Source organism: Corylus avellana, chromosome ca6, assembly GCF_901000735.1.
Source record: "Corylus avellana chromosome ca6, CavTom2PMs-1.0".
NCBI lineage: Eukaryota > Viridiplantae > Streptophyta > Magnoliopsida > Fagales > Betulaceae > Corylus > Corylus avellana.
The window spans coordinates 234,926-262,314 of record NC_081546.1 but is presented as its reverse complement, the minus strand read 5'-3'; the positions used below and the strand labels follow the sequence as shown (position 1 = coordinate 262,314).

At 36.6% G+C, this 27,389-nt stretch overlaps 5 protein-coding genes across 6 annotated transcripts; all 5 read right to left on the bottom strand.

The window, feature by feature from the left end:
• Nucleotides 1-2,348: 2,348 nt before the first annotated feature.
• LOC132185005 (putative GEM-like protein 8) lies at nt 2,349-3,376 on the bottom strand. Its single transcript, XM_059598821.1, has 3 exons — nt 3,159-3,376; nt 2,757-3,031; nt 2,349-2,664 (listed from the first exon to the last, which is right to left on the bottom strand). The coding sequence occupies exons 1-3, from the start codon at nt 3,328-3,330 to the stop codon at nt 2,500-2,502; spliced, it is 612 nt and encodes a 203-aa protein (XP_059454804.1). The 5' UTR covers nt 3,331-3,376; the 3' UTR covers nt 2,349-2,499.
• Nucleotides 3,377-6,759: 3,383 nt separating this feature from the next.
• On the bottom strand, nt 6,760-7,817 carry LOC132184993 (GEM-like protein 4). The gene is made up of 3 exons (XM_059598801.1): nt 7,589-7,817; nt 7,187-7,461; nt 6,760-7,093 (listed from the first exon to the last, which is right to left on the bottom strand). Exons 1-3 carry the CDS (start codon nt 7,758-7,760, stop codon nt 6,920-6,922), a joined length of 621 nt encoding a protein of 206 aa, XP_059454784.1. The 5' UTR covers nt 7,761-7,817; the 3' UTR covers nt 6,760-6,919.
• A 2,497-nt stretch (nt 7,818-10,314) lies between these two features.
• On the bottom strand, nt 10,315-13,147 carry LOC132185789 (GEM-like protein 4). Of its 2 annotated transcripts, none has more exons than XM_059599581.1 (5): nt 13,068-13,147; nt 11,257-11,544; nt 11,084-11,164; nt 10,700-10,974; nt 10,315-10,592 (listed from the first exon to the last, which is right to left on the bottom strand). In XM_059599581.1, the coding sequence occupies exons 2-5, from the start codon at nt 11,405-11,407 to the stop codon at nt 10,422-10,424; spliced, it is 678 nt and encodes a 225-aa protein (XP_059455564.1). In that variant the 5' UTR covers nt 11,408-11,544; nt 13,068-13,147; the 3' UTR covers nt 10,315-10,421. The 2 variants fall into 2 exon arrangements, with proteins under 2 accessions (XP_059455564.1, XP_059455563.1); XM_059599580.1 differs by having other exon boundaries at nt 11,257-11,489; nt 13,068-13,146.
• Nucleotides 13,148-13,229: 82 nt separating this feature from the next.
• Nucleotides 13,230-15,989, bottom strand: LOC132185788 (uncharacterized). The gene is made up of 3 exons (XM_059599579.1): nt 15,005-15,989; nt 14,339-14,442; nt 13,230-13,881 (listed from the first exon to the last, which is right to left on the bottom strand). The coding sequence occupies exons 1-3, from the start codon at nt 15,902-15,904 to the stop codon at nt 13,305-13,307; spliced, it is 1,581 nt and encodes a 526-aa protein (XP_059455562.1). The 5' UTR covers nt 15,905-15,989; the 3' UTR covers nt 13,230-13,304.
• Nucleotides 15,990-17,263: 1,274 nt separating this feature from the next.
• LOC132184506 (transcription factor SRM1) lies at nt 17,264-22,377 on the bottom strand. The gene is made up of 2 exons (XM_059598158.1): nt 21,111-22,377; nt 17,264-18,179 (listed from the first exon to the last, which is right to left on the bottom strand). Exons 1-2 carry the CDS (start codon nt 21,494-21,496, stop codon nt 17,675-17,677), a joined length of 891 nt encoding a protein of 296 aa, XP_059454141.1. The 5' UTR covers nt 21,497-22,377; the 3' UTR covers nt 17,264-17,674.
• Between the last annotated feature and the right edge of the window lie 5,012 nt (nt 22,378-27,389).

Here is a 27,389-nt window from a genome sequence, read left to right as displayed (position 1 = left end):
AATCTTATGGCGCTCAATGATATGTGAAAACTATGGCGTATCATGTTATGTAGGTTAACGACCAAAAAGAAAAAGAAATAGAACAAGAAAAACAAACCAACCTAGTTGAAATCTCAAGTCCTAAATCCAACTCGTTCAACAGCAGGTGCTGATTATAAGTATCTAACTGCTACCGCCTACCGATGGATGATGATGGGTTTGGCTGTGGCTCTCTGTTTTTGTTTGACTCTCTCAATTTCTTCTTGGAAAATTGAAAACGATCAAACCCCAGAGAAACATAACCAAGGGAACAAAGAACAAGAAGGAGAAGAACAAATTGTGGAGCTTGACCTCCTCCTCCCTTGCTCTCTTTTACTTTTCTTTTCTTCAAGACCTTTCTTCTTCTTCTTCTTTCCTTTCTTTTCTTTTTTCTTTTTTCTTTTTTTGTTTGTTTTCCTCTTCTGTTTGGTTCTGTTTTTTTTTTTGTTTGTGGTGGCCATTGTTCGTTCTTTTTTCTAAATTAAGCCTTCCTTTAACTAAACATAGAATTGGATGAAAAATAGGAGCAAAGAGAGAGACAGTTGTGATATTATTTATGGTGGAATATGATTATCTTTTTTAGATGAGAGAGATTGACACTTTTGAAGCTGAAGCTTGTAGTGGTATTGAAAAACGTGCAAATAAAGAAAAATAATGGAATTTTTGGGCAGGAAATGAGAGACGAATTCTAGGGCCAAGGTGGTGTGGAGTTCAGTTTGCTTACAGAAGAGGGAAGATGACCCGAGTATCAAAAGGGTGGAAGAATGGAATCAAGCAGCTGTTATGCGCCATATTTAGAACTTATTCACCAAAGCTGGATCCCTTTGGGTTGTCTGGGTAAAAGAGAATTTATTGAAAGGAAAGAATTTTTGGCAGAGTAAAGTTCCTCAAAACTGCACATGGGGTTGGAAAAAACTGATTGAACTACGAGCAATAGCAAAGGATTTTATAAAGTTCAATGTCGGGGATGGCAAATCTGTTCACCTTTGGATGGATAGATGGCACCCCGATAGAGTTCTTTTTAAGATGATCCCCCTTTCATTTGGGAAGAAGTGGCAAATTGGGGAAGTACAGATTTAAAAGGCGAAAGCTTAAGTATTAGTTTGTGCAAATCGGCTTTTGGGACCGTAGTTGACCACATATGGAAACAAGTGATCGAATGAACGATTTAAAGCATGGTAATGTTGTGCATACAGAGAGGATCAGATTTTAAAGAGGATTGATTCGGAAATTATAACTCAAGTCATGGGAGCTGGAAAGTTCAAGGAATCGATCATCAATAAATCCCTATGTTGCATATGGGGGTTTCAAGATCGAATTTTGGTCTTATGTAAATAAACTCTGGTTTTGTATTTGTAAAATTAGTATAGTTTGTCATCATCAATATAGGAGAGGTACAGAGTGTGAGTTTTCAGTGTTTGTGGGGTTTGTTTGTAACTGGTAGTTAGTAGGTGTGGTTGTGTGGTTCTATATAGTTTTTGTTTTCTGGTTGGTTGAGTTGAGCTGCTGGATTCTGCAGCAGAGTTCCAGTTTATACTGGAGGGTGATGCTTATTCATCCAAAAAGAAAAAGGAAAAAGAATAGCTTAGGAGCATAGGTTCAAGACTGGAGGAGAAAATGAATGATGAAAATAAACCTATAATTGAGCTCTATAAGAGTGAAGACATTGTTAGATGAGGCGCCGGTTCAAACTTGCTTAGTTAACCATAACTGATAGTATGATCAATAAGCAAATTGAAGAAAAGATAATGGGTAGAGCAACAGGAGGAAAACATGTGAAAATGGCATGCTAATGTAAAAGACGATATTCTATATATATATATATATTTTTTGATAAGTAAAAGACGATATTCTAGAGCACCGAATTGTATTTTCTTGGCCCTATAGGTAGTATAAGATTAGCTGCTATGCTCTATGTTTTGAGTTAGTATTCGAACGAGAGTATTTAGCATATAACAGTACTTTTTGTCTGCTTAGATAGATTTTCCTCAAGCATAAAAACTCAAAAATTAGTTCTGATTCCATTGAAGGGATCTCATGGCTGTGGTTAGATTTTTTGCAGGGTTATTTTCTAGGGTGGAAAGTCATCAATGTGTTACTCCTAGTGTGTCTGTTCATCAAAGTAGTTGTGCACAAACCTTAGCCTTTAACTATACTCATCTGCCTTTCCCTCAAGCTAGCCTGGAAGTTGTTTACAAATTGAACGAATGGGCAAAAAGGGATTCAGTTCATGGCGACTGGATTACATGCCAAAGAAAAAAAAAGCAAAAAAATATGATTCACAAATTTAAACAATCACGACCGCAGGAAGAATCTGATTTGTCTGTGAATGGTAAAGTGATAGTGAAGAATCAGAGAGCGTTTCATCATTACAAAATACACTGCCTGAAATTATGTTGAGAGTTTCCTAGCTGTACATCTGAGAAGAAGATGGGAATTAACATTTCTGCTTCTTGAATGACTAGCATTCCTCTAAGCTTGTCAAATAGCTTCCTGAAGACACTTGAAAGATTTCTGATAACTTAAGAAACCCATAAACCAAAAGTCAAAATTGTCGACAGTAACTATTTCTATGTACTTTTGTGAAGGTTTCTTCACATTCTCACTTTGCTCGACTGTCTTTATCTTCCTCAGTGGAATCAAGACCTGCACCACGTGAATATAACTTATAATATTAGCAACCAGCAAGCCAGACAGAGACACGGAGAGAAACAGAATAAATCATCTTTGCAACTTACCTTGTAGTGGATTCTTGTCATCTCTCCATTTGGAGAAGAGATTTTGATTGATCTGTCACTGCAGAATGCAACATTGTCTGTGGAGATAAAGAGGAGGCCTGCAATAGGACCTGCTGTGGTTGATAAATAGCACTGCGAAGCCTTCAGTAATTTCTCTCCTTCTCTAACACTAAATAACCGTCTGAACACTTTCTCCACACCACCTACTTTAAGAATCCTAGCCCCCAAGCTCAACTTCCCCTTCAAAGTTTCAGTGATATTGGGTCCATGTCTCACTGCGGTTCACAAGATATTGGAAGAAAAAGAATGAGTTTTTAGGAACTTGATGATCCCAAAAGAAGCAAGGAAGAACTAGAAAAGATGAAGGAAAATAAAACCAAAGGCAAAATAGAAGCTACTTACCATGCTCTCGGACTCCATGCGCAAAACTGTCTCCTTTTTTACTTGCCTTGTTCTTCCTATTAGGCACTGAATCTGCAGGATCAGGTAAGTATCTCTTCAGTGACCTATCAACTCGGTTTTCTTCTAACCTTAATGGAATTCCAACAACAAATTCCTGAAGTGTGGTTTTCATGTTTGGAACAGCTAAGGATGTTGTCAACTGTTAGAATACAAGGAAGAGATGCTTACTTAGGTTGATCAAACATTGTATTCTGCCGAGGTATTTAAAGGGATGAAAATAGTAGGTTAATCAACTTTATGTTGCATGAGTCAGCTCTGGCTCATCCAGTGGAATAAAGGAGCAGGCACGGACTCATAAAGATTATATCCTTCAAGGATATGATGTATTTTGGGTTGCTTTCGGAAAAAGACATTGTAGAAAAGTACTCCAACACTTCGTTGTGAAATTCTCCAAAATATTAGAAGAAAGGTGGATGTGGGTGTTTTAACATTGGTTCATGTTAAGCAAGAATTCAAACATTGATACTAATGAAATTACCAAACGAAGACTTTCAGACATGGTTGAAGTTGAAATGCTGCCTTATTTTCAAAATTAAATTATTTTCAGCCAATTGGTGTCCCTATTATATTATATAATGCACACACTCAAATCAAACCATTCTGCTGCACTTTTTATTACATCATTTGAAGTTCATTATCTGTAACAGTTAGACACTAAATATGACACTCTAAAAAGTTTGTCTCACATTGAGCGGGTAGATTGTCCACACTAAGTGGGAAGCTCTAACTATAACCTGAGTAATCCTTTTGGATTAATAGCGTAGATGTGCATAGCGAGCTTCTTAGTTGTTACACAAGATATGTAGAAGTGGGGTTCTTCCAAGTTTATCTTTTGGAAAATTATACCATTCTAAGGAAGGGTCCAAGGAAATAAAATGTCCCGACTATTTGGAAGACCTTTTCTATCATACAGTCGTCATATGCTGCCTCATATCTCTTGCATGTGCTGACTACGTAAGGAAGTGTCAATGAAGCTTTTTGAGCTGGCATTTTAGCTTTCTGATACCAGCCTATTTGGTACCAAGATAAGATAAGATAAAGAAAGGGGAAACGGCTACTTTCACCTAAATGGTTGCAAGTTGAATGAGCTCATGACGTTTGTGAGAATTCATTGCTAAAGTTCGCAGGAATTAATATTGCCTCAACTTTAAATTTGTTATTTGAGTAATATGAATAAAAACCCTCATCATTAAGTCACAGGTAGATAGGACAAGTACTGATCATACGCTGATCTGGACAGCAACCAATCTTTTTGGCTTTCTTTTGATTCAAATGCACATGTCAGCGTTGAACCAATGAAGATTCAAGGCCGGTTTTTAACGATAAACTGTTGGCAGACAATACTTTTGGGTTTGTGGGTAAGGGACTGTCTACACATATCCACATAGGCCCTTTCAGCTCCACATGTCGATTGCTGCAGAGGTTAGAATATATTATGAAGTTGTAGATTGGGCTGCAAAGAATGTAATCCTAGCTGGCTAGCTTCAATTAAGGACCTCAGCGGTATAAAAGTGGCTTTAAGATAACGTCATTTAGCTCTCACCAAGATCTTGTGTTGTTTCTACTTGTGAATACTGCAAAAATATCTATATTATTTCAAAGGCTCTGAGATCCCAACTTCCAAAGAATCAATCTCTAAGTTACATGCTTATCCTATATATGCTTAATACCGGAACTTAAATTTGGAAAGACAGAATAAAAGGAGGAGATCATCCTTGATGAATTTATTGGTTTTACAGTAGTAGTATGTGATGTCATACAACCATTGAACTTCGCCAAAAGCAGCAAGCAAACAAGATGCTGTGCTTCCTTTCTTCCACTCCCAGTGAGCCTCTTCCTCTTTTAATTGGTGAAACGAAAACTTACTTAGGGCTGCTACTCCACTTAAAGTCACTTCTACCGTATCTTTCCCTTAAACTGACTTATATATGGGTGACAAAGTTCTTGTTATTTGGAGGCAGTTTTCACCATCAGTTATTTATGTGTAGATGCGGCAGAAGCATGCATATATGCTGGTATAATCATAGATGCATCTTTAGAATCTGATGACAGCCTACTCACATGGTTCCAATTGCACCCTTCAAATTGGAATCAGCCACATGATAGGATTCTTCATGATTCTTGAACCTTCCCCAATATTGGTCCCTCTGCTTGACTTGGTCACTACGCCAGTTTCCTTCTATGTCGTATGACAAACCATCAAAGATGAACTTAAGCTTTTGGGTTGTGTAGTGTCTCAACATGCTATATTATGAGCTCATAAAAGGACTCCCCAAAGGTACTAATCTCCTAACAAAAGAAAATCTATCTTTGCTTGAAGCAAGTATTGGAGGCTTGATCCCCTCGAGGTGACCATCCCCTTCTCTTTCTCTTTATTTTTTTGGTTGATTTTCTCATTTCTCTTGATAGAATCCCTTGGATCCTATCACCTCACAGCTTAGTCCTCTGCTACTTCCTTGTCGAACAAAACTGTAACCTAAACAACCAACTGCCAAGAAATGGAGCTCTACTTTGGTTTACCATGTGATCAGCGGCACCTATAAACTGGACACTCCACCGAGTCAACAGGCTGAACCAGTGCCTTGACAATCACATAAAGTAGATGATTCTTTGATGGCTATTGGACATATTGACTCACTGACAGAATACATTCAGCATCTAGCGCAAAAAAAAAAAAAAAAAATCCTATTGCAGGTAGATTACTACTTTACCAAATTAGTGGGAAGCTCCGAGTAAATATTTTTTTACTGCAGTACTGGGTTCAGCTGGAGGGTAATGAGAAGTTCCCTGAATTTGGTACTCTGCAATTCCATATTTTTGCTAATGAAGGGCTTGTGCTAGCAGACACTATCATGTCAAATGACTGCAGCAATTAGCTGAATATGGTCGCGGGTGTAATGAGTAACACTAAAATCCACCTCACTTGCCAGCAAGACCAGATATAGAAGTAAGCAATTAGTAATGGAAGAAGCCATATACTCTTGCAATGTTGTCGGCAGACTAGTTCTTCATAGGGTTTGTGTATTAGCTAGTTCTTCACTTATCTAAGTAGCATGGTTTTACAATTACAAATTCAGATCGGAGACACATGTTGAAGTTAGAAACAGAATTTGAAACTCTGGTTGTGTTACCAGATGGTTGTATTGATTTTAAATATATATATATACAATTACAGAAAACAAAGATGTTTGAATTTGAAAATATACAAGTAAAGTTGCTATACAGATAAACAGTAATCTGCTGTAATTCAAACTTCAAAGTCATGATAGAATGCATCGGTTATGGACTCCTTTCAGCTGTCTACTGTCTTGTATTTATCCTAGTCGTGAGATATTTGAACTTCAAATGGATGTGATTGGATGATTATAGTTCGTTAAATCACCACTTATCCAAAAAGCTTAAGTTAATGGGAAGAGGTAAATTTAATCATTACCATTTGAATGAATGAGAGAAAAGGGATTCAGTTCATAGCGACCGATTCCATGCCAAAGAAAAAAAAAAGAACATGATTCACAAATTTAAACAATGACCACAGGAAGAATCTGATTTGTCTGCGAATAGTAAAGTGATAGTTGAAGAATCAGAGAGCGTTTCATCATTACAAAATACACCGCCTGAAATTGTATTGAGAGTTTCCTAGCTGTACATCTGAGAAGAAGATGGGAATTAACATTTCTGCTGCTTGAATGACTAGCATTCCTCTAAGCTTGTGAAATAGCTTCCTGAAGACACTTGAAAGATTTCTGATAACTTAAGAAACCCATAAACCAAAAGTCAAAATTGTCGACAGTAACTATTTCCATGTACTTTTGTGAAGGCTTCTTCACATTCTCACTTTGCTCAACTCTCTTTATCTTCCTCAGTGGAATCAAGACCTGCACCACGTGAATATAACTTATAATATTAGCAACCAGCAAGCCAGACAGAGACACGGAGAGAAACAGAATAAATCATCTTTTGCAACTTACCTTGTAGTGGATTCTTATCATCTCTCCATTTGGAGAAGAGATTTTGATTGATCTGTCACTGCAGAATGCAACATTGTCTGTGGAGATAAAGAGGAGGCCTGCAATAGGACCTGCTGTGGTTGATAAATAGCACTGCGAAGCCTTCAGTAATTTCTCTCCTTCTCTAACACTAAATAACCGTCTGAACACTTTCTCCACACCACCTACTTTAAGAATCCTAGCCCCCAAGCTCAACTTCCCCTTCACAGTTTCAGTGATATTGGGTCCATGTCTCACTGCGGTTCACAAGATATTGGAAGAGAAAGAATGAGTTTTTAGGAACTTGATGATCCCAACAGAAGCAAGGAAGAAATGGAAAAGATGAAGGAAAATAAAACCATAGGTAAAACAGAAGCTACTTACCATGCTCTCGGACTCCATGCGCAAAACTGTCTCCTTTTTTACTTGCCTTGTTCTTCCTATTAGGCACTGAATCTGCAGGGTCAGGTAAGTATCTCTTCAGTGACCTATCAACTCGGAGTTCTTCTGATCTTATTGGAATTCCAACAACAAAATCCTGAAGTGAGGTTTTCATGTTTGGAACAGCAAGGGATGTAAAATGTTGTCGACTGTTAGAACTTAGAATACAAGGAAGAAATGCTTACTTAGGTTGATCAAACATTGTATTCTGACAAGGTATTTAAAGAGCTGAAAATAGTAGGTTAATCAACTTTTTGTTGCATGATTCAGCTCTGGCTCATCCATTAGAATAAAGGAGCAGGCATGGACTCTTAAAGGTTATATCCTTCAAAGATTTTGGGTTGCTTTTAGAAAAAGACATTGTAGAGAAGTCCAACAGTACTTCGTCGTGAAATTCTCCAAAATATTATACGAATTAAGAAAGGTGGATGTGGGTGTTTTAACATCTCATTTTATGCAAGAATTCAAACATTGATACTAGTGAAATTACCCAACCAAGACTTTCTGACATGGTTGAAGTTGAATTGTTGCCTTATTTTCAGCCAATTGGTGTCCCTATTATTATGCAATGTTGACCCTCAACTAATGAAAGGGTCTAAGGAAATAGTCCTGAATATTTGGAAGACCTTTTCTATCACACAGTCGTCATATGCTGCCTCCTTTCTCTTGTGCTGACTATGTGAGGGTGTGCCAATGAACCTTTTTGAGCTGGCATTTTAGCTTTCTGATGCCAGTCTATTTGGTACCTAGATAAGATAAGATAAAGAAAGGTGGGAAATGGCTACTTTCCCCTAAATGGTTGCAAGTTGAATGAGCTTGTGACGTTTGTGAGAAGTCATTGCTAACGTTCTCAGGATTTGCCTCAAGTTTAAATGTTTGATTGAGTAATATGAATAAAAACCCTCAACATTAAGTCACAGGTAGATAGGACAAGTACTGATCATACGCTGATCTGGACTGCAACCAATCTTTTTGGCTTTCTTTTGATTCAAATGCTCATGTCAGCATTCAACCAATGAAGATTCAAGGCCGGTTTTTAACAATAAATTGTTGGCAGACAACACTTTTTTGTGTTTGTGGGAAAGGGAATGTAATCCACATGTATGTCGATTCCTGTGGTGGTTAGAATATATTATGAAGTTGTAGATTGGGCAGCAAAAATGTAATCCTAGTTTCAATTAAGGATCTTGTGCTGTTGCTTATATGGCATTACCACAATTTACAGTCAAAAGTTTATACAAGTTTGGGTTGGGAAGTCATTTGTCATTTATGCCTTTTTTTTTTCTTTTTTTTTTTTAAGTGAAATTTCAAGCTTTCGTTGAAGAAACTCAAATCATACAACTTTTAGCTATTGGTCAATAGATGTGCCACCATGTTTGTTTTTGTTCTTGTATGAACTATGCACCACATATCATGACCAGAGACTGTGCAGTATAATCTTCGAGTCCTCAATCAAATTACCATACCTTCGCCATGATTGGTCTTCCTTCTGAAATGCTTACTATAGAGAGTTTTAAATTATCTTTAAATCCTGGGGAGCTTATGGCAAATTACTGAAATTAGTACAACTGTAGGGATTGATTTTGTATTTTTTCCCTAAAAAATACAAAAAAGGAAGTTTATCTTTGTGGTATACGTAGTACTACATTAATTAAAATTTTAAATGATAACATCTACACTGTTAAATTTGTAAAATATAATCTTGACTATTAAATAAATAATCTCCACTTGAAATGAAAAGGATCCCAATGGAATAGGTGGTATAGGGTTGCCATATATCATCATAATTCATACAATGTGAAATAAGGTTCCTTATCAGTTTTCAATGAGAGGAGGCACGCAAGTATCTGTGGTATGGCTATATGTCCCCAATAAGCAACAAGACCAAATGGTGTGGATTGGTGCCAAGAAAAGGAAATTTGTGGTCAAGAGTGCTTATCATTTTCAAAAGGGAAGAGTTGTACTTAACAAGTTGTGGAAGGAAATCTGAAAGATTTGTGGTCCGGGGCAGTTAAGATGTTCATATGGAGGGCATGTAATAATATCCTTCTTACAAAAGCAAATCTCTTCGTAAGGAAAAGTGTTGGCATTACAAAACCATATATTTCTGACCCAGTTGTGATGGAGGCTTTGGCGGCTTGGATGGTTGTGGAACTTAGTGGAGATTTGGGCTTCCAAAATATTATAATGGAGGGTAATATTGCGCTGGAAATAGTTCATGCCTTGCGAAAAGAAGGATGCTATTGGAGTAGGTATAGGCAATTGATTGAAGAATGCAAAATTTATTAGAAAGAATTTCCACTCACATAAGAAGCGAAGCAAATGAAACCGTGAACAGATTAGCAAAGGCGGCTATTAAGGATTTTCCTTCTTGTATTTACAATGCTAGATGTTTCTTGAATTGCCAAGATTTCTTTTTTTTTTTTTAAAAAAAAAAAACCTTTAGACATATTAAGCTAATGACTTATTCCCTGCAGCCTTTTTTCCCTTATTCAATTAAAAAAAAAAGAAGCTAATGACTTGAGTGAAGGGTTCGCATATATCTTCTTCTTTTTGCCTCTTAATATAAATCAGAAGATAACGCCTTTTTATATATGATAAAATCCTCAGAAGGTAAAAGGTTTGATGTGTATTAAGGTCCACAAGGTGACTTTAAGCAATAATCGCTGCAGAATGTATATTAACATTGTTCATCACTACAAATATATACACCGTCCAAAACTGTATCAAATAACAAAAACACATCAGGTGAAGCAGAGGCTTCTTCATATTCTCACTATTGAGTGATTGCTTGCTGCAGATATTTGAAAGCTCTCTGATAATCTATGAAACCCATAAACCAAAACTCGAAATTATCTACAGTAACTATATCTATGTACTTCTGGGAAGGCTTCTTCACATTTTCACTTTGGTTGACTGTCTTTATCTTTCTTAGTGGGATCAAGACCTGCACAAATTAATATTACTTAAAGGTGTTAGCAGGCATGGAGAGAGAGAGAGAGAGAGAGAGATAGAGGGTGGGGGAGATGTAATAGATATGATGATGTGAGTTACCTTGTAATGTATTCTACTGAATTCTCCACTTGGGCAAGAGAATTTGATGGGTTTCTCACTGCAAAAAGCAATCTTGTCTGTGGAGATGAAGAGGAGACCTGCTATAGGGCCGGCTGTGGTTGATAAGTAGCATTGAGAAGCCTTCAACAGTTTCTCTCCTTCTCTAACATCAGATAACTGCTTGAAGACTTTCTCCATCCCCCCTACTTGAAGAATTCTAGCCCCCAAGCTCACCTTCCCCTTCAAACTTTCAGTGATCTTTGGTGCCAACCTGACTGCAGTTTCACAAGAACTGAAGTAAATAACTTTTTCACTCTCAATACTCCTTTCAGAAGATTACATGTAATACATACTTGGACTTCTAAGAAAAATAAAACTACTTACCATGCTCTCTGACTCCATGCGTAAATCTGTCTGCTTTTTTCCCTAGCTTGTTCATCCTACTAAGAATTGAACGTACTCTACCTGCAATATTAAGACAAGACCCATTACTAAATCAGATTTATCTAAATTAATTGTTTGATTCAGAGAGAAGAGACACAGAGAGAGAGATTTACTCTGTTTGCGTGTAGGAGACCCATGTTTATGAGATGGAAGATTGTATTGGCCAGAAAGATCAGGTAAGTATCTAGTTGTAGACCTCTCAAATAGGAATGCTGCTGAGCTAATTGGAACTCCAATTACATGTTGCTGAAGGGAGGCTTTCATGGCTGATAAGTAGTGGTAAAGTTCACTTATAGCTCTAGTTGGAACAGCTTCAGTGGATGTGCTACTGCTGTAGAATGTTCTCCTATAGAAGAAAACAGGGGAAGTGAGGCTTAGTAAGGTTGATCATGCCTTACATCCTGCATATGTATTTAAAGGGATAAGAATTAGTGGGAATCTCAACTTTTTGTTGCATGAGTCATCTATTGCTCATCAATGAGAGTAAAGGCACATGCAAAGATAATTGCCCAACAAAATATATATATTGAGCAGATGACATGTTTAGTTGCTTTTAGAAAAAGATTTTGAAGAAATGTCCAAGTCTTCTTTAATAATTCTATTAGAGAATAATACAAAGGAGGATAAAAATGATATTAAAAAGCCAGACCTTAAGTATGGGGACGTAGTTGGAGTTGGTGTATTGGACTTACTTTAAGATTGAAGTATAGTGGGGATTAATGATGTCTTTCTTAACATATAGATCACCTTAATAGTGAACCCATTCTATTGCATCCTGAAAGATGCTAGCAGTACATACAAGCTAATGTATGGCTAGCTTACGCACTGAAGTGACACTGTCATGTTAGTCCAAAAAAATAATTCTCAGCCTCTCTCACGGGTAGCCGTCCACCCCCAACGAGTGAGACCTAGTGATTGCAACCACCAAATTTGGTGGTCACGACTCCCCCCTCCTGTCATGGTGGTTAGAGGTACCAGCGACCAATAGAGGATTTGTGCAAATATTATACCATTCTTTGTAGTACAATGATAAATGCTCAGATATGAATTATCTTCTAAGGACTTTAATTGGAAAAGGGTCCAAGAAAGTGAAATGTCCTGTTTGGTTGGAACTCCTTTTCAATATAATTTGAGGATGCATCGCGTGTTGCCTCTTTTTCTTATAGTGACTAAGCGAGGGAGTGTAACTGATGCTTTTGTGAGCTGGAATGTTAATTTTGTAATGCCAGCCCTCTTTAAGTCTAAGATAAGAAAAGGAAAGGGGAGAGGCTCTTCCACTTCAATTCGTTTCATGACGGCTGACTGGAAGTTTCCTCTATATCCTTTCAATCACACATACACATACGCATGCGTGCGTGCATATATACATTTGTAAAAAAGCGTAAAATTTTTTGCAAGGGATAAAAACCCCGACATGTCCCATGATGCCTCAAAATGTTTAAGTTTTACATTAAGTGGGTGGATCGTGAAAGTAACGTATGTGTGATAAGTCTTGTATTCGTTTCTTAGTATGCGAAATTGAGCTTTATAAGTGATCTCAAGAAATTTTAAGTGTAATTTTGACTGATTTTTTTGAAGTAAAAAGATAGATGCGGTTAACCCTTCCGAGTCATGACATGTTCAACCCAGCTTGTGTGAACATCATCTGTTCAAATTTTGTAAGCAGAGTGGAAGCACACCTATTTTTAACAAAATCCTGTGATATAAAGCAATTTTAACTATTCCACATCTCAGTCTGTAGCTGAACAAGTGTCTAATAGCTTTCATGCTCGTGGATATGAAAGTAACATGCCGGGCTTTGACTGCACAATATATCAATATGAACTTTTGGGGGGAGTCTAGAAAATTATAAACAAGAATGGTTCATTAGCTCCCTCCTCAAGCAGAATGCATATAAGTTATTTACGTACAAGGAGTGCTTTACTTAAATAATGGAACCCTTTGCTTGAATGGCATGTAGTTCAGCATTAAATGCGTCAATAACACTTTGTATTTCAACCAAAGATGGCTGAAAGTTGAATTAGCCTGCCACACTTTTAGAATTCATTGCTCTAATGCTCAGGCCTTTAAAATAATGAACGGCAGGGAGAGTAAACTGCAAAAAGAAGCACTTTTCGTCCTGTAAAATTCAGAAGCCTTATCAGCAGGAAATTAAGAATGACTATAAACATGGACTCAGCATATTCATTGCTTTAATTGCATCAACTATTCTCTCCATTTTCATTGCACGACTACCCTTCACCAAAACAACATCAATACAATCTAGCCTCTTCACGATTTCCAGTGCAAGGGTTGCTGCATCAGGGGCATGTACAGTGTTTATCTTATCAAATAAATTCAAATTCTCAGCTGCTGCAAAATATCTCTTCCCAACGAGGCCAACTAAGTCAATACGGGAATCGTAACAATGATTTAAAATCATTTCATGAGACTCCATCTCAAATGAACCAAGTTCTAACATGTCTCCAAGTACAGAAACTCTTTTACCACAGCAATCAATGGTCTTAAGTAGGTCAATGGCAGCTTTGGTGCTAACAGGATTGGCATTGTAGATATCATTTACTATTTTGATTCCATTTTTAGTAACTTCAAGCTCCGACCTCATCTGAACAGGACAAAATCTTGACAAGCACATCCCAACTTGAGGAAGAGAGGCACCCAACAGAGTTGCAACTGCCGCTGCTGCACATGCATTGGTCGCAAGATGCAGACCGGGACTAGGAATTAGAAATTCAACCCTGGATATGAAACCGCCATTGAAATGAAATTTGTAAGTATCACTGCTTAAAAGTGGATTAAAGCTATTATCAACATGATTAAAAGATGGGATGGAGAGAAATATCTGACAGCTAAAAGAAAGCAGCGGCAAATGCTCAATTAAAAATTTAAATAAACAAGAACATATTAAATATCCTTTTATGGTCTAAACATGGTGAAAATAAGTTCAACAATCCCCATGAATGTTTATAAGTTCTAGGCCCCCCTGGCAGTCAGAATACTCCTTTCAGTCTTACGTTAAAAGCCACTGGAGAAGGACAATTACATCTAAGCCATTATTAAGTGGTGTCATAAAATGCTTGCAACAACTTTCATTCAGATGCATAGAAAACATGCAAACAAAAAAAATACTACCTTTCTCACATATCACCGAAAAATGAAGAAAATAAAGGGTTTGAAATTCTATAATGATCTTACTTCTCTTTATTTTTCTCTAGTACAACTCGAACTCCAAGACCTCCATCAACACTTTCTGCCACAATCAACCGGACATCACACCCCTCTCTCCGACCAAAGAGCACCTGATAAAGCCAAGGAAATAGTTATTACTGAATCAATACTCCAAGATTACTTTTTACTGATTCAATGTAAAAATAGATGACACTCAATGAACCCCAATTCCTCTCATTAAATGAATAAGCAAAGGTAAAAGAAACAAGCACAGCAGCTTTACAAAACAAGAAAATTGAACTCTATTCTGGGTGAACCATCAGATTACTCTTCGACGTTCATTCAAAGTTCCCCACCATTAGTGTCATCAAGAATAAAACTAAGAGGCCATCCATGTGAGAATTTTATCATGTCAACACTACAGAACATATTAAATCCTAGCACAGTTCGCTGATATCATGTCAGAACACCAACAGCCCGCTTGAAAGACTAATAGTTTAATAGAGTTGATTAAGCAATAATGTCACAAACACCGAACCAGGTCTAAAACAAAGCAACTTTATAAACTACCATATCGGAAACCAAACAATTCAATTCCCACATATCTAGAACTTAAAACTCCCCAAAAACTCTGAGATTTGATAGAATGTGAAATCAAATTAACAACAACAAATAAAGACTAACCTCACTCACCTTTTTAATGCCATATGGAATAGGAAGGCTCATAACTAATGGATCATCAGCATTCAAAACACACACATCCCCGGGTTCCACTTCCTCTAGAATCTCCCCTTTTGCCAATGCAATCTCCGCCAAACTCGCAAAGCTCTCCAAATGCGAAGGCCCCACATTCAAAATCACTCTTATGGACGGCGTAGCCATCCTTGCAAGCTCCAAAATCTCACCCTTTGCACTCATCCCCATCTCCAAAATCACACTTCCTGCATTTCTAGGAATCCCAATCAATGACAAAGCAACTCCAATCCTATTATTCCAATTCCCGGGACTTTGATAAACCCGGTTTCCCAGGCTTTCAATAGCCAAAGCTATCATACTCTTTGTAGTAGTTTTTCCCACACTACCAGTCACTCCCACCAATGCACCATGGAACCTATGCTTTCTTGCATAGTTGGCCATCTTCACCAATGAATTCACAGTATCACCACTGATTTCGATAAAACCATTATTCCAATTCTCGCGAACCCGGTTACCAATAACCCCAACGCATCCTTTTCCAGATAATTCCGGGGTTATGAAATCGTGGGCATCGAAGTTTTCGCCGGCAATGGCGAAGAACCATTGGTTGGGCTCAAGGGCTCTGGTGTCTGTAGAAATGGTTCCAGGAGAACCCCATTTCACAATTCTTCCATTTACAGCTTCAGCTATCTCAGTGGCAGTCCAGAGGGGTAAATTTCCTGGATCATGTTGAGCATTTTGGGGACAAGAATTTGCGGGCTTTGGAGCATTTTGGGTGGCTAAGACCCTAATGCTAAAATGGGAAGTGAGGAGCCTGTGTGGTCTTGGAGGAAAGTGTGTTGGTTTGGGGATTCTTCTGAGTGTGTGAGAAAAGGAGGGGCTTGGTGTTGCATTCATGGGTTCAATCCAAAACCCTAAACCCTTACCAATTGCTCAAGGAGGAGACATTTCAACCGTTGGTTCATCTTGATCTTTTTTTGGTTCTGTTTTTAGAGTTGGAGAAACACTTGAAGTTAAAACTTTTTAGAAGTTTAAATCATTTCGTTTTACTATCTTAATCTTTTTCTAATAATTTAATAATAGATTATAGTACTTTACCTTTATCATGTTCCATTTTCTTATCTATATAATTATGAAATATCATTAAAAAAATAAATAAATAACAATTTTTAATGCAAAGTTAAATAGTAAAAACGATATTCAGATATATATATATATATATATATATATCTTTCTAGTTTATACTCCCACTTGAATTTTTTATTTTTCTGAAAAAAATAAAAAATAAATAAAAATTGAGCATCCTTTTGGTCCAATCTTGAATTGTGCTTGTTTAGTTAGTTTGTCACCCAAAGGGCCCACGAACCTCATAAATCATAATGATTCATTTGTCAACATTCAACATTCAACATGGTCGTCATAACTCACAAGACTTAACATGCTGCCTACCGCCCAATCGTGAAACAATAATGATTCGAGGAAGAAAAGTTATCATAGGAATGATACCAGGCACGTGCAACGACAAAGAGTGAAGCCACTTTGTATCGTATTGAGAAATAGATACCATTTAACATGAATACAAGGATCCCTAGTTGTTTGAAAAATAAAACACCGCAATCTTGTTAGGTATCAAGACAAATCTTTAGGAGTTCACCCTCTCATATGCCATTTAAGCACGTGTATTTTGGACATATGTCAATTTAGTGTAATGTTAATCTTCTCAAAACTAATGTAACATTGGATTAAAATCTAATAGTAATTTATCACAAATTTAATTATAATTTTAAAAGCTACATTAATTTTGAAGAGACACGAGAGAAACATTTAACATTACGGTAAAGAAAATTTTTCCAACAAAACTTTATCCTTAATGAAATAACATGGAGCCATTGAACAACCCACCATAAGAAGTAATGGCATGGGATCATCCCAGTGATCTTGCATGCATTAGAGTAAAATCCTAAAGATTTTACACTTTTATCCTACACGTGAATCTATATTTTTTTTTTTTTTTTAAACAAAAGCTGCATAACAGTATTACATCAGGAAAGTTGGATAAAAGTAGTTTATGTAGAGCATCTCTTCTCATATAAGATACAGAGATGCAGCCATTTCAACAACCGCAGCTTTATATCCACTTGGGTAGTTCATTCCATAACAAATATATGTACATTTACAATTGCTAAGGTCTAGTAGAGGCAACTTCCGTCAACTGTCAAGAGTCACATTGGACAATCCGCTATAGCCAAAGAAACAAATCAACAAAGGATAGGTCAAATAAAATACATAGCAAAGCCTGGTGGCTTAGATATGCTACTCAAAATAGTAAAAGATATAAAAGGGGTTCTTTACAACTTAAGCACTGACTACCTCTCTAAAGACTAATAATTGCTCTTAAAATGTTTGTAAGACAAACAAACTAGAATCCTGTCCTACTTATAAATACTGCCACCTTTTCCAGAGTTGTCTATACAGATTCAGGTAATTCCTACCCATACACCTTATTTCAAACGGATGCAAAAATAGACAAATGACCTTAAACATTAAACTTCTTGTGCCATATAAGCAAAAATATTCAGGCTTTGATCTAAAGGGATTCCAAAAACCCAACAAGAGCATAAGCACCAAGTCTTCTGTCCTTTGAACATGTTGCAGCTAAATGGCACATTACCTATGTGCAGATGTATGCGGCATTGGATATGCCATTGGACCCATATTCATTGGGGCACCAGGAACCATAACTCCAGGTACAGGGGCTCTTACACCATATGCCATATGGCCTCCTGTAGGAAGACTCACTGGGGTACCAACTGCTGAGACAAGGGATCCTCCTATTGGTTGCCCTATAGTTGGAGTGGCATACATGCCAACACCTGCCGGCCCAGCTGGGGGCTGAGGAGTTTGTTTGGTTGATTTGCCAGAGGAACCTCCTGCAGAACCACCATTTGTTTGACCGGTAATTGGTCCTTGGGGTGCCGAAATGTCTCCATTGCCAACACTTGTGATGTCATGAATACTTGATCGCCTCCTATCTTTGTTCATCGAATTCAAACGGATGAAGTACTTTTGTGCATGGCTTGCCACTTGTGTAGGTGTTCGTGTCACCACAAAGTTTCGAGATATACTTCGCCAGTCCCCTTTCCCATATTTGTCCAAACCAAGAAGAAATAATCTGGTTGTCAAAAGAATACAAAAATTAAGGCTTACTTAAGAAAGGATAATATGACACACTAAAGAATCGAACCAAGTATAACATTTGAAAGACAATCTAAATTGAAACATATCTTACTTTAGTATCTTCAAAACACCGATTCGTCCCTCTTTAATTTTTTCCTTTCTCAACATACACTCATGGCTCCTCAATATGTAGCTTACAGCAGATGACTTTTAGTGTATTTCAGAAATTATATGCTCAGGCAGCACAGCAGCCAGCCTTTGCAGTCAAAGCAATAGATGCATCAATTATGAAACTCCCACACATACGCAGCAAAGAAACTTTATAGAGGATGAATTCCATGTACAAACTCAGACTAAAAAGTATCTACAATATACATCAGGTCAAAATACGATCACAATATATATATTATGGAAAAGCAATCAAACTAAGGCAGATACTGAATTATATCAAAATCCATGGGTAATGGTATTTTTAAGATGTAAAGTTTGGGCGCCTCTAAGAGATACCTGAACTTACCCTTGAGCCATTTTTACATAAAAAATTACGCCATCCTAACCTAAATTTATGACATAACTGAAAAATATGGAAAAGTACCAAAAATAGATGCTTTTGATAGAGTAGTAACTTGATAAAAGAGAAGCAGAACCTGAAGCATCTAATGCATAGCACATGAATTTCAGAAAGCATTTTGAAAGAAAACAATTACGACAAAAAGGGAACAGATTTAACCACAAAAACATGAAAATCTTTAAAGCTTCAATATTTGCAGTTCTGCAATCACAATAACCATGCCTTTTGATGGTTTATAGTATTCAAGTGTTGAAACAAAGCAAATTTTTTCACAGGTAATGTCACATGAATTAACAGAGAAAAGAATTGCTAACTGCTAAAGGACATACACCAAACGATACTACCAAAGGGATTTTGATACATGAACAAATCCTGTCTGATACAGGGTTCATGGTTTGGAAATATACTAAAACATGAGTCTAAAGGAGAATGGATTACCTATTGAAGGAAAACTTATTACCATACATATTACAAAAAGAAAACAAATATTTCTAAAGACAATAATTTATTGCCTACGCATGTCTTATGCCAAATGAAAGTAAATCAATTAATCTTTGTGTCCTTATCCAAGGTTTAAAACCAATAAAAATTTCATACAGTAGTATATCACATAAGAACTCGTTGGAACAAAGTATCAAGACTGAAAATCAAGGGCAAAGAATTTTATGATCGATGATAGAAAACCTGCCGAAGTCACTCAATACGTTTAATGGCTCAAGTTGTTAGTTATCTATTATTAGCAAAATCCACAAGCCGGACAAATGAAATTCAACCCCACAATGAGTTTTTCCTTGGACAATTTTCTTGGTCTGAAGCATCTAATTTTCAGTCCAGGCCATATATCCACTGGGACCACCACCCACACATGTTAGGTGTTTTTACAAGGCAAGAGTTAGACCCTTCATAATTTTCAAACAGCATTAAGAAGAGTTCTTTAATAGCTAGGCTAAAATGATGAGATCAACTTGACCATTGGCTTAGACAATGTACTTGCTTGGGACGATCAAGGTGCAGTTAAACACCATCACAACTAAGCCATTTATTGATCTAGAATTCCAAATGTTACTGAGATAACATATAGCACATGGACAAAAGTAAGCTACTACATTGCTTAGGCATTGCCAGCTTGGACATCATGTGAATAGTGGGTGGCTGGGCTAAGCACTTCTGATTCATGAACCTCTGTGAAGGCCTCTTATTCACATTAGCTTCTTTTCATTCTCATTTTATGCTGAGTCAGTTTCTCAATCCAAATACAAGAAGGCCAACTTGCTTGCTGCTATCCCTAACTTCAAACAAGCAAGAAGCACAAAAAGTAGTTGACATCTATGAACATTTGAGAGAGCTGGTCTAGCGCTGACCTTTTGAAGCTTTAAAAGCTTGTTCTAGGTGACACATTGAGAAATTAAATCAGCAAAGATACCAAGCCCAAGGCCGTGAGAGCATCTATAATCATGACAATATTGACCATGGATTTTCTCTTTCTCCCACAATATTTTGGTTATAAAGATAGAGAACTGCTTGCAGATGTAAAATCTATTAATATTGTAGAGTCCATGTGTTCCTACTAATCATTTTTAGTGTTGTGGTTACAGCCAGGTAAAACTAAGACTAAGACTAACACAATGTTAGGATACCATTGTAAACGATTGTAATCTTTATTGGTATGATGAGTAAATAATTATTGGTATCAATATCATGGAAAAACATATTTAAGCGCTACACTATTAAATGACAGCAAAACTCTAAATGAAACAAAAATTAACAACATGGCCAAGTACCACTTTAGCCGTTATAGATGAATATAGAAGAGACTTAACTGAAACTAGTGCTTAGCCCAGAAATTCACCTTTTCCTTCACGTAAATCATTATCATCTCAGGACATACTATTCCACCTAAATAATTACATTTCAGGGCATACTACCACTTCATACTAATGGGCTCGACAAATGATTATTAGGTTATAGGCACATATCGTGAGATTAACATAAAATGCCACAGCATCAATACATCAATTAAGAAAGCTATGCAGATAATCAAAGCTTACTATAACTAAACTGTCTCTTAGTGATCAGACACAGCTCGTTTTGTAATAGTTATCTCCAGAAAGAACTTGCTATTTTAAAGCAGTACCGTGCACAAGATGCCACACAGGAAGATACAACCGAACTCGAAAGCACACTACAAAGTACAAAAGCAAATAGACACGAGAACCACTAAAGTAATGCAACAGTAACCAATCTTAACCATAATTAGGATAGCTATGTGCCAACAATAGTAGATTCGTTTGCAGGTGCCACAAATGAATACATACTGCAACAGAAAATAAACATATCAGAAATAATAAATCAGACCTGTGCTCATCTTCTGTCCAAGCAATCCCTTTACGGCGTTCCTGATCTGACCTTGAAGCCTTACTTCCATGATTAGACTCACTGTTATAATGACCCAAATGGCCACCCTTCTTATTAGTTCCTTCATCACCGGCATGGCTTGTTGAACCCTCTAGAGAGGAATTATAGGAAGGCAGAGGCACACAGCCAGATTCAATCTGGTTAATATCATCAACCAAGAGCTCGTAGTGATGTTTAATCTCTTCTAGGGTTTTCCCTGGTACATCAGCTGCAATTTTCTCCCATCGATCTGAACCATCTTCCGGATGAGTTGCCAGGGCATTCTCAAAAGCCTTATTTTGCTCTCTACTCCATATGGAGTCACTACCCGCTTCATCCACAGTCATCTAGCTTATCCTGAATCCACTATCCAGAATATTAACCACAGAAATCTAATAAACTACTCTATGGTCTAGGCTAAACCCAGCACCAAAGCTTTGAACTTTCTGGACTTGCTCTTCAAAATCGGATCTGAATTATTCTTATAGTGGGATTCCAATAACAAGTTCGATGGTGGGCTAAATTATGAGAAGCAGAGATGTCAGACTACATAGGTAAGCAGAAGAGGAGAAACAAACGGACCAAGAAAACGCCAATGAAACCAAAGCAGGGATCGCCTCCAATAAAAATCACTAAACTTAGTGAAGTATGTGAAGATTTCAATAGTGATTTGCTCCACAATTCAAAATTTGGACTCTTGTGGATTGCTGACCGATTGATGAACAAAAAAGGCAACGAAGTTCAGTTGGACCATGAGAAATATCTGAAAACCATAAAATCAAAGATGCAATAAATGGCAGTCTTAAACAGGGTGGGAAAAATAGAAATTTAATGCAGCGGTGAATTCATAGAATGGTAACTAGGGTTTTGGATGGTGAAATATGAAAGAGACCCCGGAGAAACCAAACAAAGAAGAAAAACCCAGAAGTCTATAATTGATGAGAAAGAGGCATTCAAATTGCTATTTCCAATTCCAACAAAACAAAAAACCCAGTTAAACCAAAAGTTCTACTGACAACAACAGCTTTAACAGCTCAGGCCCACACAAATTTATTCTCCTCCTAAGAACCCTTGTAGAGTAAAAACACGACAAACTACATACACGCTCCTCAATTGCTAATAAGAGAAGACATAAAAATATCAACTTCTCAATTCAAAATGGTATGAGAATGCCAAAAACCAATTTACATAATCGAGGCCCCAAGTTACATAATAAGAGAAGAAAAAAATCAAGAAATTGGAAAAGAAAAAAAAAAAAAAAAAAAAAAAAAAAACTGTAATTTGTAAGTGTAAAGTAAAGAGGGTGCTATTTTAGTTAAAACTTACAACCCCTAGGTGAAATCCCTAAGCCGAGATTGTGGATTCTAACTAAATTTAGAAAGAACCTATCTCAATTGCTCACCTTTTTTCAGTCAAGAAAAACCAAAACAGTAAAACCCACTAAAAGGTTCCGTGGTTTTAAACCATAGGTTGAAAATACTCAAGTTCGGTGATTCCTGAGATTTTTAACCCTGAAAACAGTGAATCCCAGCAACTACACAAAACGCCATTGGGAGGAAGAGAACAGAATTTACGAAAATTCAAAGTACTACCACTATCTGGAGTCTGACAGTTTAACCAACAATCAAAAACTTTTCTTCCAATTTTGCTAAACAGATTGAATTAACAGGAAAGGAAAAACCTAACCTTGAGTGCCCAAGACCTTACTCCACCCCTTCTCTCTTTGTTAAAAATTTTCACCAACACAGAAAATACAAACAACAAAGCAGAATAAGGGGCCTAATAAGAACAAACTAGGAGCAACCAGAATCCATAAAAAAAAAACCCAAAACAAAACAAAACAAAGCAAACAAGCATGAAAAACAACAAAATTAGGGTGTTAAGTTAAGAAAAGGAGCTTGAAATTGTGGTGAAAATTTACAAGGGGTAGACATAGAAATTATGGGTGATGTTGATGGGTTATCCTGATATATCCATCCACAGAGGAGGTGCAAAGGATGGGTCAATTGGTCCCATCCCCACCAACTACTTTGCTACTAATAGGACAGCTGGGATTGAAAAAGGCCTCGATACCAAGTTGCAAAAACCCACTGGAATCTGCATACCCATTAATATCTGACAGATGAGAGAGAGAGAGAGAGAGAGAGAAATGGCAATCTAAAATTCTTTTTCTTTTCTTTTCGTTTTATCCATACAAACAAACCAAATTATTACAATAAGATGTCAGAAGATGAGATAACTGTGTGCAGTTGCAGAGAAAAAAAAAAATTCCGAAAAAAATTCAAAAAGATAAGAGAAAAATGAAAAAGTGCATCATGGTTGTATGTTAGTCATTACCTTTTTCTCTGGGTGTGAGAAAATCATGCAAAAGTATCAATCTTTTTGCCGCTGCTGGTGTTGTTTCAGTTCTGAGACTGTTGCACAAAAATGAGTCAAAAGGCTATCTATTTATATACACGTACACATATCAGCGACAGGGCTTGTCACCGATTTTAATTAATTTTTTTCTCTCTTTTCTTGCATATATGATTGTATATATATATATTTTTTAATCCAAATTAGACTCACTTACGGTAAATACCCTTTCAAGGTTCTTTTTTTTTTTTTTTTTCAAAAATTCAAAAGTTTCCTTTTTCTGATCAGCAAATCAGTATTGAAATATTTGTGCAAGTTGCCATGCTTTGAAGTTTGAAGTGAAAGAACTTAACGACCGTAAAACTTCAAGAGCTTAATTACGGACAAAAAAGCTCATGAGCCCACTTGCGGGAAGTTAAAAAGATGGCCCATGGCATGGCATGATGTCCGTGACGCAGGTGAATTAACATCCATTTTTTAACTCTTCTTTATTCTCATGATTTTGGATTTTGCACATCTTCATGTGTGTTACAACCATTTCTTTATTTTTCTTTTTTTTTAAAAAAAAAAAAATTGTTCATTTTGATTTGACTTGTGTTGTAAAAATGTAATTTTTAAAATTACTTTAATTTAAGTCTATTATAAATTGATATTGAAAAAATTAAGCAACTAATTTTGTTAATTTTTACTACTAAATATTTATTTGACAATTATAATTGAACTTTACTACCTTCTTAGCCTTGAATTTGATGGCAAAAAATGTGCTTCCTTCTTCTTTTTTCTTTTCTTTTTTTCTTTTGTTTATGTATTTAAAATTAAAAGGGGACAAGAAATGGGTTTTATTTAGTTAAATATGGAAATTGAAATACCCAATACGCATGACAATTTGGGCCTCGCGTCATACACGAACGTGTGATACATTAGATTAGATTAGAATCTATGAACCTTATAAGGCCCCCAAAAGTCAAGTTTCAAGTTTACACTTCCCCCTCCTCGGCCAGGATCTGGATCCCTGAAATTTCAGTATTGGAATTACATGATCTTGACCTTTCATTTTATTTGAAGGTCCAAAATAAGTCATGTGGCTAAAACCTACTTCCTTCCTTAAACCTGGATACCAAGAAATTCCCACCCAAAACCCACTTCTTCTTTACGTCTGAAAAAAATCTCAACTTTACCCTTCTTCTTCCTCTACCTCTTCTTCATATGCATCCAAAGCTTCTTTTCTGCATCTAAAACTCACTTCCCTCAAAACCCACTTGTTTTTAGGATACCAAGAAATTCCCTCCCAAAACCCACTTCTTCCTCACGTCTGAAAAAAAATCCCAGCTACCCTTCTTCGTCTTTCGCAGAAAACCTAAAGAAAAAATTGAGGCTGAGCCGCTGCTTGAATCGCGCGGCCTTTCTGCCGCTTTTAGTGGACTCTGGCTTGTTGGTTCTTCGTCTCCGGTTCGTCTTTGTTCGCATCTGGGCCAAAAAATAAAATTTGAGGCGGAGTCAAATCCACACTCAAAACCCAACGCCAAACGCCAATACCAAATATCCGGTCAGGTTGGGTTCTCTGATTTGGGTTATTGTCTACCTTTTTGGATTAAAAGTTTTGTGAGTATTTTTGTATTGAGGCAATTTTTTTTTTTTTTTTGAATTGAGAAAATAAATAAATAAAGAATCGTGAGAAAATTCTGTTGGACTTTGTTTGTTCCGGACGTGTTTTTACATATCACAACTGCAGAGTAAGAGTAGGTACATTCCTGAACAAAAACACTCGCGGAAAGATCATAGACCATGTACATTTTTTGTTAGAAACCTTAACGGCCTCAAAGAAGCTAGATTTTTCTCATAAATTATTTTGCAGATACTTTGGCGTTCTCCAGAAGGGGAAGAAGTTGATTTTCTCCAGATGTTCTACTTTTTTCCAGAACTGGTACATAATCAATGTCAATCCTCCTCGAAAGAAAAGAAGCCTTAGATGCAGAGGAAGAAATGTCTAGATGTGAGGAAGAAGAAGCCTTAAATGCAGAGGAAGAAGCTTGAAGAAGAGGCAGAAGAAGAAGAAGGGTAAAGCTGGTTTGACGTGAGGAAGAAATGAGTTTTGGGAGGGAATGTCTTTTGGTATCCTAAAAATAAGTGGGTTTTGGGAGGGAAGTGGGTTTTAGCCATGTGGCTTATTTTGGACCTTCAAATAAAATGGAAGGCCAAGATCATTTAATTCCAGATTCTGGAATTCCAGGGGATCCAAATCCCCCCTGCCGTCATCCTTTTCTTTTGTTGTATCACTCATCATTATTCATGAAAATTAAAAAAAAAAAAGTTATAAAATAAAAATGTAATTTTTAACATTACTAGTAGATACTTTCTCTTCAGTATGTTTAAGATATTTCTTTTTCTTTCCATTCAATTATTGAAGAATGATACCTTTTTTGAGGTAAAATTATAGGACTTTCATAAAAATCAAGTGCCTACATCTTGCTATGTAAGTACTATATTTCAAAAAAAAATATATGATAATCCTTTGCTCGTACTTACTCCAACAATTGATGAGTTGTTGTTTTCATTAAACAATAAGCCGCTTCGTTAGCTTCTTTATTTGCATGCCATATATGCCATGACTGGAAGTTGTGTAGCATAGTTTTTGCGTCATTTACCAATTCCCTTCACATAGTATGTATTATCTCCAATGCACCACCTTCAATCATAACATGTTGAAGTTATTGGAAATAATTTTGGATGGTACACAAATTCTCATTGATATAATAAAATAATTACAATATGAAAATTAACAATAAAATACAAAGATTAAAGTAGTAGAGTATAGAAAGATCTCATAATGCTATACAATCACGTAAAGACGTTATCCTTAAAGGTTTATTTGTGCCTTCAGGGGTATATAACTCGATGCGATCGGATCCTTTGACAGACAACTTCCTAGAATTAAACTATAGCGTCTAACTTTGTTAAGGATGCACTTCCAATAATAAAGTCTAATAGAACAACTCTTTGATCTTCTTGATAAAAATAAAAAAATCCATGCAGAGAAAACACAAAGAATAGAAGATATAGATGGAACATTGCCACATGTTTTGAGTTTAAGAAAAATAGAGTTTTGCGGGCAAATGAAGTATCCTCTAAAACTCTTTTGTGAACTCAATATATAAACACAAGTGAGCTGGTGGTTCTCTAACTGCCATAGGAAAAATAAATTTATGACCAAACGGTCATATGATGTGAAAACCATAAAACTTATTAATGAACAAATGCATTCCTTGTTAATGTCAAAAGGTGCTGAACGTTTTTCTTTTAAAAGCTTATGATTATGTAATAAATACATATGTTTAAAGTCTATGACCAAGTCTTTCTTTAACTATAAGATAGCCAATGGTAAAAGGATTGAGAGCTTGTAAATGCTTGTAAATAAGAATTTAATGATTAAACGGTTAAAAAGAAATCAATGCTTGTGCAAAGTTTTAATGACCAAACAACCGAATAATAATGCTTGTAACACATACAATACAACAGAAGTCACAGCCTCACAGGTCTTTGCAAAATTCTACAACCTTCCATGTTGCCCACGACTCGGCCATAGTTGGATCAGTTTTGAACAATTTTGTGTTGCACATAAATGTCAACATATTTCTCTCATAATCTTTGAAACTGACTCTTACACCAAAACCAAACCTTTCTAGCCTCCCCAAGCCCATATCCGTGATCTCCTTATTCCTGAAGCAAGAACTTGGGGCTTGGATAAAGTGGATTAATCTCTTTGAGGCCTCCAAAATCTAGCACAGATTTTTATTCCATCTCACATCTGAAACCAGGTAAGATAAGTGGATATGGACCCTTCATCCTTGGGCCAATTCATTGTCAAACCAGTCCATCCATTTGGAA

Coding starts and splice junctions, on each gene's coding strand:
- LOC132185005 (XM_059598821.1), bottom strand. CDS start 3,330: ATGAAAACCACACTTCAGGAATTTGTTGTTGGAATTCCATTAAGGTTA. Junction 3,032..3,158: donor GCATGGAGTCCGAGAGCATG/GTAAGTAGCTTC, acceptor TGTGAACCGCAG/TGAGACATGGACCCAATATC. Junction 2,665..2,756: donor TGACAAGAATCCACTACAAG/GTAAGTTGCAAA, acceptor CACGTGGTGCAG/GTCTTGATTCCACTGAGGAA.
- LOC132184506 (XM_059598158.1), bottom strand. CDS start 21,496: ATGACTGTGGATGAAGCGGGTAGTGACTCCATATGGAGTAGAGAGCAA. Junction 18,180..21,110: donor TGGACAGAAGATGAGCACAG/GTCTGATTTATT, acceptor TTTGACAACCAG/ATTATTTCTTCTTGGTTTGG.
- LOC132184993 (XM_059598801.1), bottom strand. CDS start 7,760: ATGAAAACCTCACTTCAGGATTTTGTTGTTGGAATTCCAATAAGATCA. Junction 7,462..7,588: donor GCATGGAGTCCGAGAGCATG/GTAAGTAGCTTC, acceptor TGTGAACCGCAG/TGAGACATGGACCCAATATC. Junction 7,094..7,186: donor TGATAAGAATCCACTACAAG/GTAAGTTGCAAA, acceptor CACGTGGTGCAG/GTCTTGATTCCACTGAGGAA.
- LOC132185788 (XM_059599579.1), bottom strand. CDS start 15,904: ATGAATGCAACACCAAGCCCCTCCTTTTCTCACACACTCAGAAGAATC. Junction 14,443..15,004: donor TTCCATATGGCATTAAAAAG/GTGAGTGAGGTT, acceptor TGGCTTTATCAG/GTGCTCTTTGGTCGGAGAGA. Junction 13,882..14,338: donor CTAGAGAAAAATAAAGAGAA/GTAAGATCATTA, acceptor TTTCATATCCAG/GGTTGAATTTCTAATTCCTA.
- LOC132185789 (XM_059599580.1), bottom strand. CDS start 13,111: ATGCTGAACTACATGCCATTCAAGCAAAGGGTTCCATTATTTAA. Junction 11,165..11,256: donor GTCTCCTACACGCAAACAGA/GTAAATCTCTCT, acceptor TTAATATTGCAG/GTAGAGTACGTTCAATTCTT. Junction 10,593..10,699: donor TCAGTAGAATACATTACAAG/GTAACTCACATC, acceptor TAATTTGTGCAG/GTCTTGATCCCACTAAGAAA.